The 19,150-nt window shown below is 35.3% G+C and overlaps 1 protein-coding gene across 2 annotated transcripts in view; it reads right to left on the bottom strand.

Annotated features, from left to right (window-relative positions):
• The window catches only part of fbxw4 (F-box and WD repeat domain containing 4), a 60,247-nt gene that overhangs the window by 26,817 nt on the left and 14,280 nt on the right, over positions 1 to 19,150 (bottom strand). For both annotated transcript variants that reach the window (NM_131521.2, XM_073919899.1), the window contains exon 6: positions 2,589 to 2,654. In NM_131521.2, coding sequence (NP_571596.1) covers positions 2,589 to 2,654 — 66 coding nt within the window. The remainder of the gene's footprint in view (positions 1 to 2,588; positions 2,655 to 19,150) is intronic.

Raw genomic sequence — 19,150 nt, 5'->3', positions numbered from 1 at the left:
CAGTGCACTGTAATGGAGCTGTCCTCACATTTTTTATTCCTTCGAAGTCCATCCTTTCTTTATGTGGTATTGCTGTGCCTTCATAACTCCGTAAGTAACCATGTCCCTTATGATTATAGATTTGTTGATAGTGTGTCATTGTGTATTTTGTTTTTAAATAGTCTCAGGAAAATGTATTATATGTGTAAACATAATAGCAGCGATGCACACATGCTAAATAACTTGTTGGGTTGTTTGTAATCTAATAAGATTATTTGTTATTATCAACGTGTTGCTTGCCATGTGTTGTTGATGTTTGTATTCAGTTTGATCAGCATATTTATAATGATTATAATGAGCGCACGTTGCTTTGAGTAGGCTATTCAGTTCAGAAGATTAGTTAAAACTTTTATGAAGTTTTTAAAATAAAATCAGTTGTTCATTGTATAAAAAAAATATAACATTTTGAAATATTTATATTTATGGGCTAATATATTGGTTGTTGGCCTCCAAATTTTAAGAGTTATCGATATCGGCCAAAAATCCATATCAGTGCATCCCTATCCATAACCCGAACTCAACAATGCATATCTTGCCATGTGACTATTGCAGATATACACATTGTGATATCGATGCTCAAATGACATATTGTGCAGCCCTATAATATAGTCATTCAAAATATTACAGATTCACAGTTTTTTTGATCAAATGAATGCAGTCTTGTTTAGTAAAAGCATTCATACCAAAGCATCTGAAAAAAATGTGGGGGTAAAATCTAAACATCAAGACCTAAAATGCAGGCAGCCTGTTGTCTGTTAACTGACCGTCACACCTCTGTGTAACCTTCACTGACTCCTAGTTTAACAGGGTTGTAGTGAGTCTAACTTGACTGAATGGCCTGTTTACCTGTGCGTGCATCTGCATTCTGATAGTGACCGGCCCACGTGTCCATCAATCTGACACTGGCTGCCCACGCCTCACAGATCAAACACCAGCCATGTCGCAGACCCACATTAATCTGCCCACAACTTTTGTGTTCCGGTCCTCTATACAACATGTGATTCCCAGGGAACTCTGTCTGGAGTCGCCTCTACTTCTTCTCCGCAATTTCTTTTTTTTTTCCCAGTCTCGAATTTCCTTGTCATTTGCTGCCGGAACTCACGGTACCCCCCACCCCACCTTTTACTTTCCTTAGACTGACAACATGCAAGCAGGCTGAATTCAGCAGGTAAAGCTGGGGAATTACGGAAACCAGTCAGGTTGTATCAGGTTTAAGCCTGGCCTTTCATGACAGGAATTTTTAAGTCAGCTTTGAACTTCCTAAAAAGAAAAGAGCGAGCTGAAGGGATAATGAGGGAGCTACTATCAGCATGATAAGGTTCAAACTTTCACTGTGTCAAATTATTAGTTTCAACTAGTGACTTTTCAATTCATTAAATGTTTGAAGATTTAAATCTGCAGAAACTACAATCAACAGAAAGTGTGTGGGTGTTTTCCTGTGTTGGGTTGCAGCTGTAAGGGCATCCGCTGCATGAAACATATGCTGGATAAGTTGGCGGTTCATTCCACTGTGGCGATCCCTGATTAATAAAGAGACTAAGCCGAAAAGAAAATGAATGAATGAATAGTAACAACAATAGCTATGGATTTTTTGCATCTTATTAAATGTGAAATATTTTGCACAATAGGCTGACAAAAGCTATAGACACAATACAGTATTCAAAATTTGAAAATAGAACAAGCCAAGACCATGGTCAATGTGAAAAAAAAAAAAACTCTCAAACAATCTTTTACAGACTAACAAACACAGTTGTGAAATGCAATGGTTTAGGATGCATGCCAATGACAGGTTCAAGAGGGTAAATAGTAATATACCAGAGTAATTTCTGATTATGTCCCATACAGGTGAGTGGGCTTAACAAACCACCTGTAAAAAAGACACCCTCTCATCTTTCTGACTGTTGCAGCAGGGGAAACCATTTGCACTATAGACACTTTCTTAATCACTCTATGTCTCTTGGAAACATTGCGCATTTCAAATTGTGCTTCACACAGGTAAGTAGGCTTGCCAAACCACCTGTAGAAACACATTTCTCTCTTATGCACCTGACACTTTGGATAAACTCCATCTTACAAGTACTCAATAAGGAAAACAATGCTCACTATAAATGTACCACAATCATGTTGCACTGCTTGCTATAATCTTAAATAACTCTTGCCTAATATTAAACCTTAAATACCTCTTTTGCACAGTATTCACCTTTAATACCTCTCTTGCACAATATACTGCACAACATTGTTCAGTCTCATGTAAAAGTACTTGTATAGCTTTTTGTGTATAGTTAAGTATTTTATAGTATATGTTAGTTATGCATATTTCTTTTTAATGAGCTCTTATGTCCAGTGTTGTGTTTGTACTTCTGATTTATTTATACAGCACGGTTGTCCCAAAAGACACGACATTTCATTCCTCTTTATGTCCACACATGTAGCAGAATGACAATAAAGCTCGACTTGACGTGACTTGACTTATAAATGAAATATATAAAATGTAAAAGAACACATTTGTATATCCATTATTAAAACAAAGTAAAACAGAAATGATTTACCTTTCAGTGTCCCAGATTCGAAGAGGAGCAAAATTCTCACAGCAGGCTGTTCCAGTCACAAACGTCCTGCAAAAATGCAAAGATCTTTAGTAAAATAGTCAAATATATATATATATATATATATATATATTTCATTGATTACAAAATACATGCAATGTATTAAACAGCACTAAATAATTGGAATAACCACAATAAAATAATAACAACACTATAAAATAACTGTATTAAATAAACTGTAAAAAACGCCATAAATTTGCATATTTTTTTATTTTGCGAATCATGGTTTTATTTTTCCCCATTTATTTAAGCTTTTGAATTGCATTATAAGACCTTTAACTTTCTTACAACAAATTTTAACCTTGAGAAATTAGAAAAATTATTTTTATGAAACTTTTTAATAGTTTAAAATGATATTTTGTCTGGGTTGGTGTTGTATACCACAGTACAAAATCCTTATAATAAACTGGCAGCACACATTTTCTGTTATTTTACACATTTCTCTATATATTATTTAACATAAATCATATTACTTCGTTGTTATACTTAATTTTTTTCGTTGTTGTTGTTTTTTTGTTTATTAGTTTTGATAACCATACAAACACAAACAACAAAGGGGACAAAGACAGGGATATCAGTAGAAAAAAAGTGTAGCAGCAAATGTTATAAAAAATAAATAAAGAAATAAAGAAATAAACAAAAATACAAACAGAATACAAAAACCATGATAAACAAATAAAGTTCTGCTGTGACTGTGTAAATTCACACTTATTATGAAAGGCATCAGAGAGTCAGAGGTGCATTAGAGGCATCCATATTTTATGAAAGACATTCCCTTTGTTTCTTAAGTAGTATGTATATTGTTTCAAGAGCATTGTTTCATTCAAGAGTTGTATGAAGGTTGGAGGTCTTTGTTGGTTCCAGTTGAGCAAAATGCATTTTTTTTTTTTGCTAAATAGGAAATGGCGCAGAGTTTTTATACTTTGATAAACTGTAGAGTTGAATCTTCAACATCAAAATCCCACAAGATCAACATCCCAGAACGGAATTCACAACCATAAATAACCAAAAACATTTGTGAAGTACAATATATGAAAAATGTTCATTAACAGGGATTTTTTTTACAGTGTAGATGCTTAAATGTCTTATTGTTAAAGATTTACAAAATCTGCGGTTAAGAGTCCTCAATGCTTTTCAGGACATTTGTTCAAACAATCTTTCCCCGACTATTAATACGTTTAGCATTGAAATACTAAGCCGATGACGTATCGCTGGAGCAATATTTTAGCTCCTGGAGAGAAAACACACGGTGCATTAAAAACAAATTTTGAAAAGCGAATGGAGCGCGGCGAGGTGTAAAGAGTGGTTGAAGGGTATGTTGAGACAGTGGTTATATCCACAGATGTGTTTTCGTTCACGAGACATCTAGGGAAGAAAGGGGAAAAAAAGAGAAACAAAAACACTGGGATGCCTCCTTTTTAGCCGGGTGACAGGTTGAAATTAGTGGAGCAGGTACGGGTGGGCGGGTGTGTGAGTGCAGTGCTTTTTGACCTGGTTGATAGTCGGGGATTAAGGCCCTCCTGGACAGCTGGGATTGGCGGGCGAGGCTCAAGGCTCTCCTGCTCCCTGCATTGTGTTCGGAGGTGAGCTGAACAATAGAGCCCTCACACCAGTGAACACACTGGAATGTGCCTGTTTTAGCACTCAGGTATTCCTACAATGCCCTGCTGGGATGGTCTCTTTCATTGACAGAATGCTTTCTCAGTCTCTGTGCCAACTATGTAAAGTGTGTGCGGCGACAACCTGCCTCGCAGCGAATGCTTACCGACGCACCACGCGAGGGGCACGTAAAACTAGACAAATCACAAAGCATCTCCCTCGCTCACATACTTTCATACCTCCAGAGAAAACCCAGAGAAAGAGCAGGGGGCTCTTTGCCCTCCCACTAACATCAACCAAAGAAACAGGCTTCACAATGGAATACCAGTGTGGCCTCAAATTAACAACCAGCCCGTGTGAATAAGCTCTGTAGCGCCTGGTGTCCAAATCCAAAGCCCCAGCACAAAAAACAGAAAGAGGGACAGTGACCCCTCATCTCGCTCACATACACATACAAACATAACCCAACACACACACACACTGACAGTTGAAAGGACTTTAATGGAAAGGTGTGCTTATGATACAAACATAATTTGAATATTTGAACAAAATGAACTGAAACAAAATGAAACACGTAAACAAACTGTAAAGCCATTTTACTTTCAAAATGAAGAAAAAGTACACTGTTAGTTCGATTTGAATGTAAAGGTGTGTTGTAGACATGAGACAAATCTTTGAAAACACAGAGATGTTAAGAAAACCATTTTTGGTTCGAATACGGAGGGGGGGGGGGCACAATTTGATTGAGCTCCCCTCTAGATTGATTTCAGAGCAGATTTGCAATATTCATAAAGTAAAAACAAAATGTTTGTAAAAAAAAAGCAACAAAACATAACAAATCTGCACTTTATACTAAGTTTGTAAATGTATTATTAATATTAATTACAAAGGATCAAATATCATTATTAGCGGAGGTAGTAAACTGTAAATAAAAAAAAAGCCATATGTTGTGATTCGTGTTTTTATATTTCCCCATTTCCTCTGAATTGCAGTATAAGAGCTTAAACTTTCTTCCAACAACTTTTAACCTTGGGATTTTGAAAACGTAATTTTTATGAAACTATTTGATAGTTTAAAGTGATATATTGTCTGGGTTGGTGTTGTATATCACGGTACAGAAATTTTCAAATAAACTGACAGCCCATTTTCTGTTATTTTACAGACTTATTTATCTCTATATAATATTTCACATACACATACTTTGTGGTTTGTTAGACATAAAACATAAAATGGCTTGAGAAAAAAAAAGTTAAAGCATGTCAAAAACCTAAGACACAAGGTTAAGAGCCATGTTTCATTTGATAATGGAAGGGAAAAATATCACACACACACAGTTGGTTATAGTTTTTGAAACAGTTGATGAGGTGAACTAATTCAATCAAACAAAAACGCAGCAAGTCTTTTAAAATATAACATGAAATATAACAAAAAAACATTATACATAAACAAAATACAAAGCTCTGAAATGTGAAAAAGCACAGGGGCACTTGGTTAGATGTGAATGAAATGGCATGCTTGAATTCAATTGTTAACTTAAAATTAACTACAAACCGAACCAAAAAAGTCACACTAAAATTGTGACAAGATCAACCTGAAGCTAGTTCTCCTTTGTTTGAAAATGGAGACAAAGCAGATAGACTCAGACTCTACAGTGATATAAGTCCACCCCTCGCTAATCTATCTGTTAAAGTCATATTTTTAATACGAAGGTCTACAGTATTATATTAGTGCATATACATTAGATTAGTCAGTACTGAAGCCAAATCTGGAGCTTATCTAACAAAATAACTTATGATTAATGGTCCAAAAATGAGTACGCTCAAATTTATGTTATAGAAAAATATTAAATACACAGTTAAAAAAAGAGAAAAAAACAAGAGAAGCAAAAAAATTTGAAAAAAAAAATTGCAGTATTTTGCTTAAATTTAATTGTATTATCTTTCAATTTCTAAATATGTTTGGTGATTAAAATATTATATTAATAAATATATCTGTTTAATAAATCTTTTTAGTTTAAATTCACTAAAATACATTGCCTATATTCACTGAGAAATGGATACAAATATTCATTTTCAAAATGGGGTGTACTCATGCTGAGCACTGTAGATTTGAACAATGGGATGTACTTGAGTTCAGAGCAGAATTAAAAAAAAAAATCTATTAAATAAAAAAACATTGTCCTAAACAAAACCCCAGCATTAAAAGACTTGAAAAAAATTGAGAAACATGAGCAAAGAGCCATTTCTGGTGTGAAAATGGAGTGAAAGAGCAGAAAGAAAGAGAGGGAGAGCGCTAGTAAAGTTGAGGGAACATGCGTTCACGTCTGTGATGGCTTCAGTTAGTTTGCTCATTGAGGGCCCAAGCATATTGGCAAAGACAGCCATGGCAGCTGTCAACCCAGTTAGCGGTGGCCCATCAACCATATTCAGCTCGCCTGGCCAGTGCTGGCATTTTAATTACTGTTGGGTAAACTCATTTGCCCCAATGAAGGCCGTGCGCCCTAATAGAATATGCAGGCTGCCTGACCTTTGAACCCGTGTGACACAAGATACAATAGGGGCAAGGCCAAAGCTCTCTCTTCCCAGCCCTTATTACTCTCTATTACTTCAATTACTTCTCCCTCAGTGAGTCCGATTGTGAAAAAACACAAGGGAGGGAGAGAAAAGGAGAAAAATAGAACACCACAATTAAATACATTTTTGTCTGCCAGACAAGTTCTGATTGATCTGAAAGGGACTCCTAGTGATATTATAGCTGTAAAAGGTCAAAGCCTCTCTCTCGCCTAATGTGCCTCCACCTTCCCTCGACCTTACGCCCCCTTCTAAACCGAAGGGCATGGACAATCTCCCTCCAAAGCCCCCCTCAGCCCACGCTGCCCACCCCGAACCCCAACTCCTCTGCCCCAAAAAACCCAGCACGCCTCAGGATCATTAGAACATGTCAGGGGTTCACTGCCAACACAACCATTTTGGTAACCTAATCAGCTGACATCATTATTCGAGGAACTGTGCAGCATGAAATTAGTGCCGGGGTCACACAAACTTTAATTCAGCCCCTGCTGGGAGAGGAACTCCACAGTAACAACATTGTTAGTGCCAAACCAACACAAGCAACCACACATATTGGGTCAAGACCACCGCAAGCGCTTTTCCTACCAAACCGCACACATCACTGGAAATGTGATAAATGCACCAAAGAGATTTAAAGAAGAAGAAAAGTTGATGTATATATTTTTTAGTTTTTGTTCATTTATTCGCATTTTAAACGCAAACTGAAATGGACTATTTCATTCAAAAAGAAATGTTTCAAAAGAAAAATGTCAACCAGAAAAGTGATAACTAGAGCTGCACGATAGGTCTGGGTGATATAATTGTTATCGATATTTGTTGACCGAACACCATTGTCAATATTGATTAAAAAAAAAAGATTCGGTATGAAGTTTCAGTATGAAGGCTATAGTTTTATTAAAATGTGGCTGCTGAGCACCTTGGAAGCAATGCCAATAAGCTTAGAGTGTCGGTTTGTCATTTCCAATGGAGGCACACGACTTGTAGGACGTGCACATGAGGGTGACACGCACATGTTGTGCAAGCAGCGCACAAGTGACTCAGCATATGAATATTTGTATCCATTTCTCAGTGAATATAGGCAATGTATTTTAGTGAATTTAAACAAAAAAGATTTATTAAACAGATATATTTATTAATATAATATTTTAATCACCAATCTGCTTTACACTTTGTATGGAATATCCACATTTCAGTAATAATAGCAGACTAATTACTTCAGACACACAGTGCATCCAAACACTGCAGATCTTTTTACTTTTCTCCATACACTTGTCATCCTCAGAGAAAACACTTGATGATCGCATATAGTTATGAGAGACGCCAGGGGAGCGTGAGTGCAAAGCCCATTGTAAATGGTCAAGAAATCCATACGCTTGTCACTTCAGGTCAGAATAACAACACATGTGAAATTGAGTGCCGTAGCAGCAGTAAAGAGACTGTAAATAAAAAATGATGAATGTCGCCAGATTGACTTTTTGGTTTTTTGGGTTTTTTTGTGCGTCCCAGCCACTAGCACCCCATCTTGAAGAGTTTTTAACATAGGGGTAATGTATTCATCCAACTTTACTATTTGTAATGTTGCGATTTGAATAATGATGGCTGGTTCCTTTACTTGAAAGCAGATTTGATTATCATAGTTTGTTTTGTTTATAGAGTTTACTGTAATATTATTATTTACACCTTACAGGTGTTGATCTACCTTTACTATTGCACAAACTTTGTAACATTTTGTTTGTTCATTTTTAAAGTCTCTTAACACTTATGTTTATTTTATTATAAAGAGATCAGATATTTTGTTTAAATATTTTTGTTTTCGACTATTAAAACTATTTGCCTTAGTAATGTTAAAATATGTCATGAAATGTTAAAATAAAGTGGTTAGATAATAAAACAAATCCTAATATTCCTAAATGTATTGTTAAAAAATATTTAATAATTATCCATATCGAATGATATGAAACATGATTTCGTGATGCACGATAATGGAAAAAAATGAATATTGCGTAATTTTATATATTCTGCAATATATTTTGCAATAAATACAATTTCACCAGATGACCTGAATAGCTTTTTTTTGAGAACGAACTCATAAGTTTAGGTTGATTAGACTTATTCTACGTTACATTCGACATATTACCCAAATAACAAGCATAGATGAATACAAAAGAACAAAGATGCGTGCAAATGAAATAAAAAGTGCTTTTCTGATTTTTTGAGAAATCGTATAGTATTCAAAAACAAAACTTGAAGAATTAAATGCAAAATATCACTCAATAGTATTCATTGTATACATTTTAATTAAATATTAATAATATGTGTAATTTACAGCTGCAAACGTTAGAATTTCTTGCGCTTTTTTTTTTTAATAATTCTTTTTTCGGGGCTTTCACCTTTATTTTTGATAGGACAGTAGAGAGAATTGACAGGAAAGCACGGGGAGCAGAGAGAGGGGAAGGATCAGCATAGGACCGCAAGGCGGAATCGAACCCAGGTCGCCGCGAGCACCGGAGTGCATGTGTCAACGCACTAACCACTACACCACTGAGCCGACTTTCTTGCACTTTCAAGCTGTATTAAAATGCTTAATGATAATCACAGGTCTGAAAACTTGCAAATGATAAACTTTTAGGATAAATTTTACAACGAAAAACTATTGTTTCTGTTCAACTATAGTCACGACTGGTCATTGCACATGCTATGATAGGACTTTTGCAGATGTGTACATTGCAATATTGATGTTGAAATAATATATTGTGCAGCACTAGTGATAGCAATAAGAAATATTTTCAATCATTTCTAAAAGATTACGTGGCAATGAAAAAAATGGTGAAATTCGACTTTCCCATCACCAAGAAAAAAAGTATTTTAAATACAAAAAAAGAAAAACATTATACATATTTATTACTTTAAATTGAAATAATATTTCATAATATGATTGCAAATGCAGCCTTTACGAGCATGAGATACAAATCTTTACAAAATTTAATGTATAGAAATACACACAGAAATAATATCAGTAAAAACAATACAGTTCTTTAAGATTAACTCATTAACATGGGGCAAACCTGCTAGAAAAACCAGGTCAAGTAGACATGCTGTTTCTTTAAAAATGATAGCAGGTCCATGGTGTTCAACCAGTTTAACCATCTGGTAGTCCAGTGGGTCAACAACCTAAACCAGATAAAAACCTACACTACAGTATGAAAAGCTACACTATTAAGAGTGCTAACAAACAATTGTTGTTTCAGTAAATTCACGGACATGCTGGTAGTAATAAATGCACTATAAACATTATTAAAAAATATTAATTGTTCATTAACAGTTGCCTGTGCTCCCAAATCATGGCTGTTTTTCCATTATTTTAAATTTTTTGGATTGTCTTGTGGGATTTTAGTGTGTTCTGACAACATTTGATGTTATAAAGTAATAAACAACATTTCTGGTCTGCAATGATCTATAATATAATGATTTATGTCATAAATTATAGTCCAAAAAATTTTTATTGTGTTAATTCTTATAAAATACTGTTACAAATTACTAAAATACTTCAAAATAAGTGACTTTCTTAAACAAAATACTTTAAAAACACTTGCAGATCACAAAATATGGATAATTGTTTTGGTTTAAATGGTTTAAATTGTTAAAAAGGAAGAAAGTGGGCAATAACAATCCAACTCTTCCTTTTTTAATTCATATAAATATTTTGTTAAATATGTATTTTACTTCCCAAAAAAGATCCAACAACTGAAATAAAAACACACACACATAACCCTCACAAAAACATATTTCAGCCAAGAATAACATATAAAATAGTAACAGTGATGCAAAACTACAATATGATTTATATAAAATTAAATCCCAAAACGGAAACAAAACAATACAGTGAAAGTGACTATAATTGTGTAAGGACTTATAATCAATAAAAAAAATCCATTAAACTCAAATGCAACTTAGTCTCTCCTTAAGGCCCATGGGTAAAGACAGGGTTCAAAGGGAGTTTAACCCCTGTGCTTCGGCCTTGCAGTGGATGTTGTTCATTTGTTATAGCTGACCCCTAGCTTTGTTTAAGGGGATGTTAGAGTGCTTTCATCTTAGTCCCTAAATATGTTTGAATTGAAAAGGGTTATGATGTATTTATATTGGCTGGAGGAACACAATAGACAGGGTCTTTCTCTTTCCCTCTCTGTGTCGACCCTCCTGCCCTGTCCACCAGCCCAGCTCCCCCAAAACCCCCCTTTTCAGCTCACACCCGAGTTCACAGACCTTTTGGCTTTCTGTTCATGTCCCCTGCATCTGAGGTCAGAGGAACATTCCATACACCACCTTTTGCTTAGCCGAGTGGAACAGCACCGCATCAATTTAGACCCAAAAAAATACACACAAAAACATCAAGCAACAGCAAGTTTGCGCAAAGCATGGCCTAAATGATAATTGAATTAAATGACAAACACATTTATCAGAGCACAAGATTCACAGGGGAGCCGTAAATTATTTTTTTACTTAATATTAAACATTTAGGAGCCAGATTTATCTGACCAATTACAAAATAAAAAAATGACAAACCTAAAAAAAAAGTTGAATGTTATGTAAGTTGAATGTTAATATTAGCTCAAGTTTTAAAAGTCATTGTATATAATAATAATACTAATAATAATAACAATAATAATAGTAATAATGAAGTTCAGCTGGTAAATGATATTGGGTGCCATTGTGGCGCAGTAGGTAGCACGATCACCTCACAGCAAGGTCACTGGTTTGAGCCCCGACTGGGTCAGTTGGTATTTCTGTGTGGAGTTTGCATGTTCTCCCCATGTTCGCATGGGTTTCCTACAGGTGCTCCACTTTCCCCCACAGTCTAAAGACATGCTATATAGGTGAACTGAATAAGCTAAATTGGCCGTAGTGTATGAGTGTGTGTGAAGTGTATGAAAGAGTGTATTGGTGTTTCCCAGTGTTGGGTTGTGGCTGGAAGGGCATCCGCTGCGTAAAACATATGCTGGATAAGTTGGTGGTTCATTCCAAGCTGGCGACCCCTGATTAAATAAGGTACTAAGCAGGAAAGAAAATGAATGAATGATAATGAAAGCCTATCGGAATCCACCTTTGTTTAAAGAAGTCATGCATTTAAAGGAGTACAGTTGACAAGACTGCAAAGCTTATACTAAACAAAATAACTCTTTTTGCTCACTAGATATGGTGAATTTTGGATTTTCAAAGTTACTAGCCACTCCGCATTTTCACTGGCCACAGTTTTGTTGTTGGGAATGTTTTTTTTATTTATGTTCATTTATAAATGAATTATTTATAAGTTAATTTAAAATTAAGCTTACAAGTCATGTTAATACTAACATATTAATATAAATTATATCATGCGCATGCCTTCCAGCCGCAACCCATCTCTGGGAAACATCCACACACATACACTCCTACACTACGGACAATTTAGCCTACCCAATTCACCTGTACCACGTCTTTGGACTGTGGGGGAAACCGGAGCACCCGGAGGAAAACCACGCGAAGGCAGGGAGAACATGCAAACTCCACACAGAAACGCCAACTGAGCCGAGGTTCGAACCAGCGACCTTCTTGCTGTGAGGCGACAGCACTACCTACTGCGCCACTGCCTTGCCCTTTCATTATGCCAAACATTGTAATCTATCTTTAAATCACAAGCAGTTTTTCAATAGTTGGTAATGTCAGTTTTTTTTTTTTTCAAACTAGAATAAAAATAAGACAGGGACAGAAATGCGATTTGATAAATAATCTTTTTAAGAATGTTTTTAGCAGGCCAAAACTCATTTAACCTATAAAAACCTTTACAAATCTGTGAGTTATAAGAATTTAGATCTGTATACAGTGCAACCCAATTTATGAACTCGAGCCTCGGCTGGGTCAGTTGGCATTTTTGTGTGGAGTTTGCATGTTCTTGCCGTGTTCATGTGGGTTTCCTCCAGGTGCTCTGGTTTCCCCTACAGTCCAAAGACATGCGGTACAGGTGAATTGGGTAATCTAAATTGGCCATAGTGTGCGTGTATGTGTGTGTGAGTGAATGAGTATATGGATGTTACCCAGTGATGGGTTGCAGCTCGAAGGGCATTCGCTGCGTAAAACATATGTTGGATAAGTTGGCGGTTCATTCCGCTGCGGCGACCCCTAATAAAGGGACTAAGCCGAAAGAAAATGAATGAATGAATGAATTTGACTTTGATTAAGATATACAGAAACTAGACATAACTGACAAGTGAGGTAATCACAAGGGATTTAGCTGTGAACTCAGTAATGCCTTTTAACAATTCACCAAAATCTGATTCAAACTGTCATTTAAAATTGAGTCTCTAATCTTATTGTCTTGTATAAAACAAATGAACAGTACCTATTTTCAGTTACCCAACTATTCCCTGCAATTACTAAGATATTGTCTTTTTATTTACCTACAAAGTGTATAATCTGCATGATATTATTATTCCTAAACCTTCTAATCTTAAACCATAATCATAGTTTCTACAGCTTTTATTAGGTCAAATTTAAGACTTTTTAAGACCTTTTTAAGATCATTTAAGACCATAATGAATTAAATTTCAGACTTACACAAGGCTAAATGCTAAAGATTTTTAATGACCAAGTTAAAACCCCACAAAATATTAAAAACTAATGAAGGAAGATAGTGAAACCATTTGTAAGGAAGGTAATTAAACCATATTAAAAAGTAAATAGAGTTAAAAAAAAAAAAAAAAAACATTTTATATTGTTAGTGATTGTATGGGTGTTTGCCCAAATAGATTTTTAAAGTCCTAAAATTTGCTTTTTGAAATTTAAGACATTTTAAAACTTTTTAAGACCCTGCGGATACCCTGATAATATTGCAGCAAATTAGAAGTTTATCGAGTTAACAGTCATAAGTTTGTTAACAGCAAAAAGGTTATGACAGAATATACAGTGTGATCATACATTCTAGGTTAAATTATGATTATTTTTTTCATTTTATGATAACAGGCTATTTCTATCCATTTAAATAAAGCACAGACAGTCTTGCATAACACCACAGCCACAGAGTTAAACTCTCAAAGCAAACTTCTCAGCTCCCAAAAAAAATGCTTTTTAGGGAATAACAAAAGTTTCCATCTCAAATGCGCCTGGGGAACACCTGTATGTGGCATGTGTGTAATGATCTGCTTGTGCAAAGCCTGCATAGAAGGGGCATATTGACTGCAATTATTCAGGACACCACCTGCAGTCAGAGGCTATAGCTCCCATGCTGTGCTTTCAGTAGTAAGCGCCCTGTATTTAACGTGTGGGAACGCACATTCTGTCCGTTATCGCTTTATTGTTGCAGACTCTTTCTTTTCTTGCTTTCTTTCTTGTTTTTTCGCCTTTTTTTAACTAATTGAATTCTTGACTCCTAAGACACGACTCACCCTCCCAGCCTTGAGAGAGAGAGAGAGATGAGAAGCAAAATGAATGACATGAATTTCTCTCTCACTCTTTTTGCTTGAATGAGGTGGAGCAAAGGGGGTGAAATCGGGGCGGGTTGAGCTTAGGGTGGTATATAGGGGTACGTCTCGCTGTACTTTCATACTGAGGGTCATAGGTCACACTCCCTCCGTTTGCCAGAGAGTGGCGTTTTGGGGGCGGTTTATCCAACAATCATTTTCTTTTGGAAAATTTCAAAGGCAGTACCCCTGCAACATCTTTGTAGTTGTGCTTGACCAATTCTAAACAAAACAGGCCTCCCCGAAAAGAAGCCTTTTTCACTTCTCCTTGGGGTTGCTTCTCTTTTTGACGCTTGCGCCCTGCTCCTTTTCATCCCCCCTGCCTGGTCGCAGTGGGCTCATTGCTACTGCTGAGCTAGTGCGTACTGGGAGGCAGTTAGACGGAGCGCTTCTGTCCATGCAGTTACGGACGATCCTATAATAACATACAAGAACAAAATGATCTGCTATCTGTGTTTAGATTCCCTGCGTAAGACATTGATTATCCTTGTTTAAAAGAACTCCCTGGGTGATGACACCAAATTATTTATGATTATTTTCATCGGCCATTGAGAACAAGCACATTTAATCGTCCAAGCGAGGCCTTTTCATCTAAACTACGATTAAACAATGTCCGATAAGCTAAACGAATGTGGATCTGATAGATTAACAAGGGCAAATTGCAGATTTCAGACTAAAGTTTGCGCTTTTTGGACTATCTCCGCAAATGAAGTGCTGACACCAAACTAACAACAGACAACTTTCTGTCAAACAAGCTTAATGAACCACCTGACAGGGTCTCTGTGTGGAGGATGTGTAGAAGATGTACTTTTTTTACACACACTCTGGCTAGTGTTACACGGAACTGGATGGATTCTTCCAGACTCAACAAGTCACATCTTGTCGGCTAAAATCTGTCATGTCTGACACTACAGGAAACTATTTATCAGAAGAGGCGCTCCCTACTAATTCTACATCTACTGGTAAAAAGAGAATGACAGAGAATGGATTAGACAGACGGAGCTGTGAAGGATGGCATGCACAGAGGATATAAGATGATGCCCAGGGAAAATGTAGGTGTACAGTACAAAATAATGAATCAAAAATTAATAGGATTAAAAATATGTTGTTCAATTCAATTCATCTTTATTTCTGTAGCACGTTTACAATGTAGATTGTGTCAAAGCAGCTTCACATAGAAGATTATAGTGAACTGAAATGATGTCAGTTTAAGTTCAGTTCGGTTGAGTTCAGTTTAGTTTAATATTCACTGCTGAAAGTCTAAACACCGAAGAGCAATCCATTCATGCGCAGCTACAAGCTAAAGTTTGGGTTAAAATTTATTTGAACAAAATACTATAACAAAAACAGTATTATTGTGAAATATTACTAAAAATCCCAGGAAATAATTCTTGTGGTGGCAAATTGAATGTTCAGCAGCCATTTTTTTTTTAGTTTTCAGAGTCAGAAATTACTTTAACATGCTGATTCGGTGCTCAAGAAACAATGCATACTAGTATTATAAGTGTGTATATGTTTTTAAGATTAATTTGATGATTATACGGCATTTTTTTGAATGAGAAATCATTTGAAACAAGTATTTTTGTCTTTCATTCTTAATGACCCTAAACTTTTCAATTAAAACAATTCACTTGAAATGATATTGCCTTAATCCCTTTCAAACAGAATGCATCCTATTTCGGGATTACATCTACAAAATAAATGTATATACTGTACATAGAGAGCATATGAAATTCAATTTAAGCATACTGAAATATTTCAAATTAATTTAGCGAAAATAAAATATCAAAATATAGTGAAAAAAGCATTGAATTGTCATTTAATAACATACATTTATGTAAAAATGAAAAATTATTCTGATTTGCACTGGTTAAAATATATAAAACAATGAGTAATCATATAAAATTGTGTTATGTTATAAATTATGGAACATTTCTTGCTGGCCATTGAGTAAAATCTTGCGATTTAAAGGATTGTAGCATGAAGTACAATAATTTAAAATGACAATTTGGGACAGGAATTAGATTCCTAAATAGACTTGATATGTCATATATAATCATACATCTTCAAATGATTCTGTTCTAAATATCTCCAACAAGATTATTTTTCTAAGATAAACAGCTGTTGATATTATATACTTTAGTAGCCAGTCTGTAGTAAAAAAGATGGTATAAAAAAAAACAACACAGTAAAAATGTTTGATAATTCCAATTTAAAGTTTTACATTGACTTAATTTCTCTAAAGCTAGATTAAATAAAATATTTTCTTCTGTATCTCCTAAATGTGACAGATGTGGTGGGACAGAAGGTACAACGGTACATTTATTTTGGTTTTGTCCTGCTCTTTATGAGTTTTGGTCCAACATTTTTTAGTAGTTTTCCAGTGCTTTTGGAACCAATAACCAACCTGACAACAATCGGGCTATTTTTGGATATTCTAATATAATGGAGACCTTTTCATTAATCCAACAGCAAGCCCTATGACTACATGGGTTAATGACAATTATTCTGTACTATTTTTTTTTTCTTCTTTTTACTGGTATTGTACTGATTTTTTATTTCTTATAAATGTTAAATAAAACAAAATATCACCAAAAAAAAAAAAAGTTTGATAATTATGTTTGCTCTGAAAAAATACACGATTATATTACGTTTATACTGTTTTGATGCTTGGGGAAAAAACACTTTCCATCTACAATCACAATTCCATACAGCGATACAGTGTAAAAAAATGCTGGGTCCCACACAATTACTTCATGTTGTCCGAACACAATCAATTAAGTTAACTTAACCATTTTTACACATTTAAGTAAATTGAACATAAAGCAATTAAGTTGTTCCTCAAAATAGGAGATGATTCAGCTTATTTTAAGTAGTTTGAACAAGCAGCAAAAAGATGTTTTTGTGTACCTCAAGTTTTCTACCAATACATCTAACAGATCTTACTTAACCCTTAAAACACACATTTCGCTAAAAAAAAAAGTCAAGCCACTATTTTTATAGTAGAGAAAAGGTTAATTGCCATGTAAACTGTCAACCAATTTTAGCTCCAATTAAAAGCAACTGAAAGACATGAAAGAGTTGCTTTCTCCACTGAGAGCCACATTACCAACTGAACGAGTCATTCGAAGTCCTACAGTGTCCTTAAGATAGAATGTATGCTAATCAGAGGCCATTAGTAGCAATCAGGGCCTTTCCTCGCACAGGAGCAGATGAATCAACATTTGGGGTGAGAGTCTGAAGTCTGACATGGCAGACAAAGACTAGACTGAGATGAGGGGGGCTGGAGCGGGGGGGATGAACCAGTCAAGCTCACGGGTTACAGATCAAGAATCAGGAATCATTTGGGTTGCTGTGAATGCCGTTTTTTTTTTTTTTTGTCTCTCCTACTTCAACATGGCCGCTGCTGTCTCTTTGATATGAGATTGTAAATGGAATTCAGAACAGAAGAGCAAGCCACTGGAGTGAAATGAGAACAATGCAGGGAGCCAGAGTGCCCATTACCTTCGCAATGGGAGAGGGGCCTTTTTTTTTGGAGCGGTCTCACAGTTAAGGCTGGGACCGCTAGCCATATGACACCATTTAGGGAATTTCAGAGCTGGCGTTCACATTGCAACATCAGCTGTGAAAGTCATGCATTCGCCACCGTGTTCTTCAAGTCTGCACAGGACCGGTCCTGCCCATCGCTCGCACACATTACGCTCTAATATACCTACCGAAAAAGCCTGGGAAGATGGTGCAATATTAAAGAAATAAAGCGCAGAGAAAAGCCCAGGCACCAAAATTGTAAAAAAGCAATATCAGGAATAGGACAAGGGCCACTGGATATGCTTAGGATCAGTGACGACAAAAGATAGATGACAGTCAGCCTTGGCATTTCACTCCAGCCGGAATATCCCACTAACAGACCTTGAGATAACGTTCCTTGGAAAAAAATGATGGCAAAATGAGAGGGAGGGTTTAGAAGGAGATAAGGTGAATTTTTAGCAGTCATTATTAGCAGGTTTTACCTGATGCTTCAGAACTAATTGTTATATTAGCAATGTTGAAAATGGTTGAGCGGCTTAACTTAATTTTTAATAGATTTTTTTTTTTTTTTTTGAAATACAAAACTTAAGTAACATTTTTTTCTGTTACTGCTGATCAATTTATTGCCCTCTTTCTCAGAAGTGTTTACTTAAATACTTTTTATAATGTTTCAAATTAGTTTTGTGAAAATAAAATGCCAAAATATGGCTGAAAAAGCATTTTTAAATAACATAAATGTATGTGAACATGGAACTAAGTATTCTGAATTCCACTTATATATAATGTATAAAACAAGTCATCATATAAAATTGTGTTATATTATAAATAATGAAACATTTCTTGCTGGCCATTGGGTAAAAAAAAACTACTGTTTATAATGAAGCAATGTTTTAAAATAAAAACATTTCTTTCAAATACACATCTTTAGTAACATTGTTTCTGTCACTACTGATTAATTTAATGCACTCTTTCTCAGAAGTGTTAATCTCTTTCTTGACAAAAAAAAAAAAAGAATTAGGAAAGTAATCATCTGATCACATTTATTATTAAAACTTACATTATTTAGTATATTATAGTCAGGGGCGAATTTAACCAATAAGCAAGGTAAGCCTGAGGACCCCCAAATAAGTATAAATGATACTATAAATTATATATAACATTGTGTTCTATAATATTTTGTACTGTGAGGATATAAAAATTTTAATTTCAACGTAATAATTACATCTGGGCAAATGTGTTCCTTATCTTCAATCATGGACCAGTGCAGATTTATGGACCAGATTTATGGACCAGTCAAATTAGTAAAGATTTAGTAAAG

Source organism: Danio rerio, chromosome 13 (assembly GCF_049306965.1).
Source record: "Danio rerio strain Tuebingen ecotype United States chromosome 13, GRCz12tu, whole genome shotgun sequence".
Lineage (NCBI taxonomy): Eukaryota > Metazoa > Chordata > Actinopteri > Cypriniformes > Danionidae > Danio > Danio rerio.
Note: the sequence above shows the minus strand (reverse complement) of the source record. Positions and strands in the feature narration are given on the sequence as shown.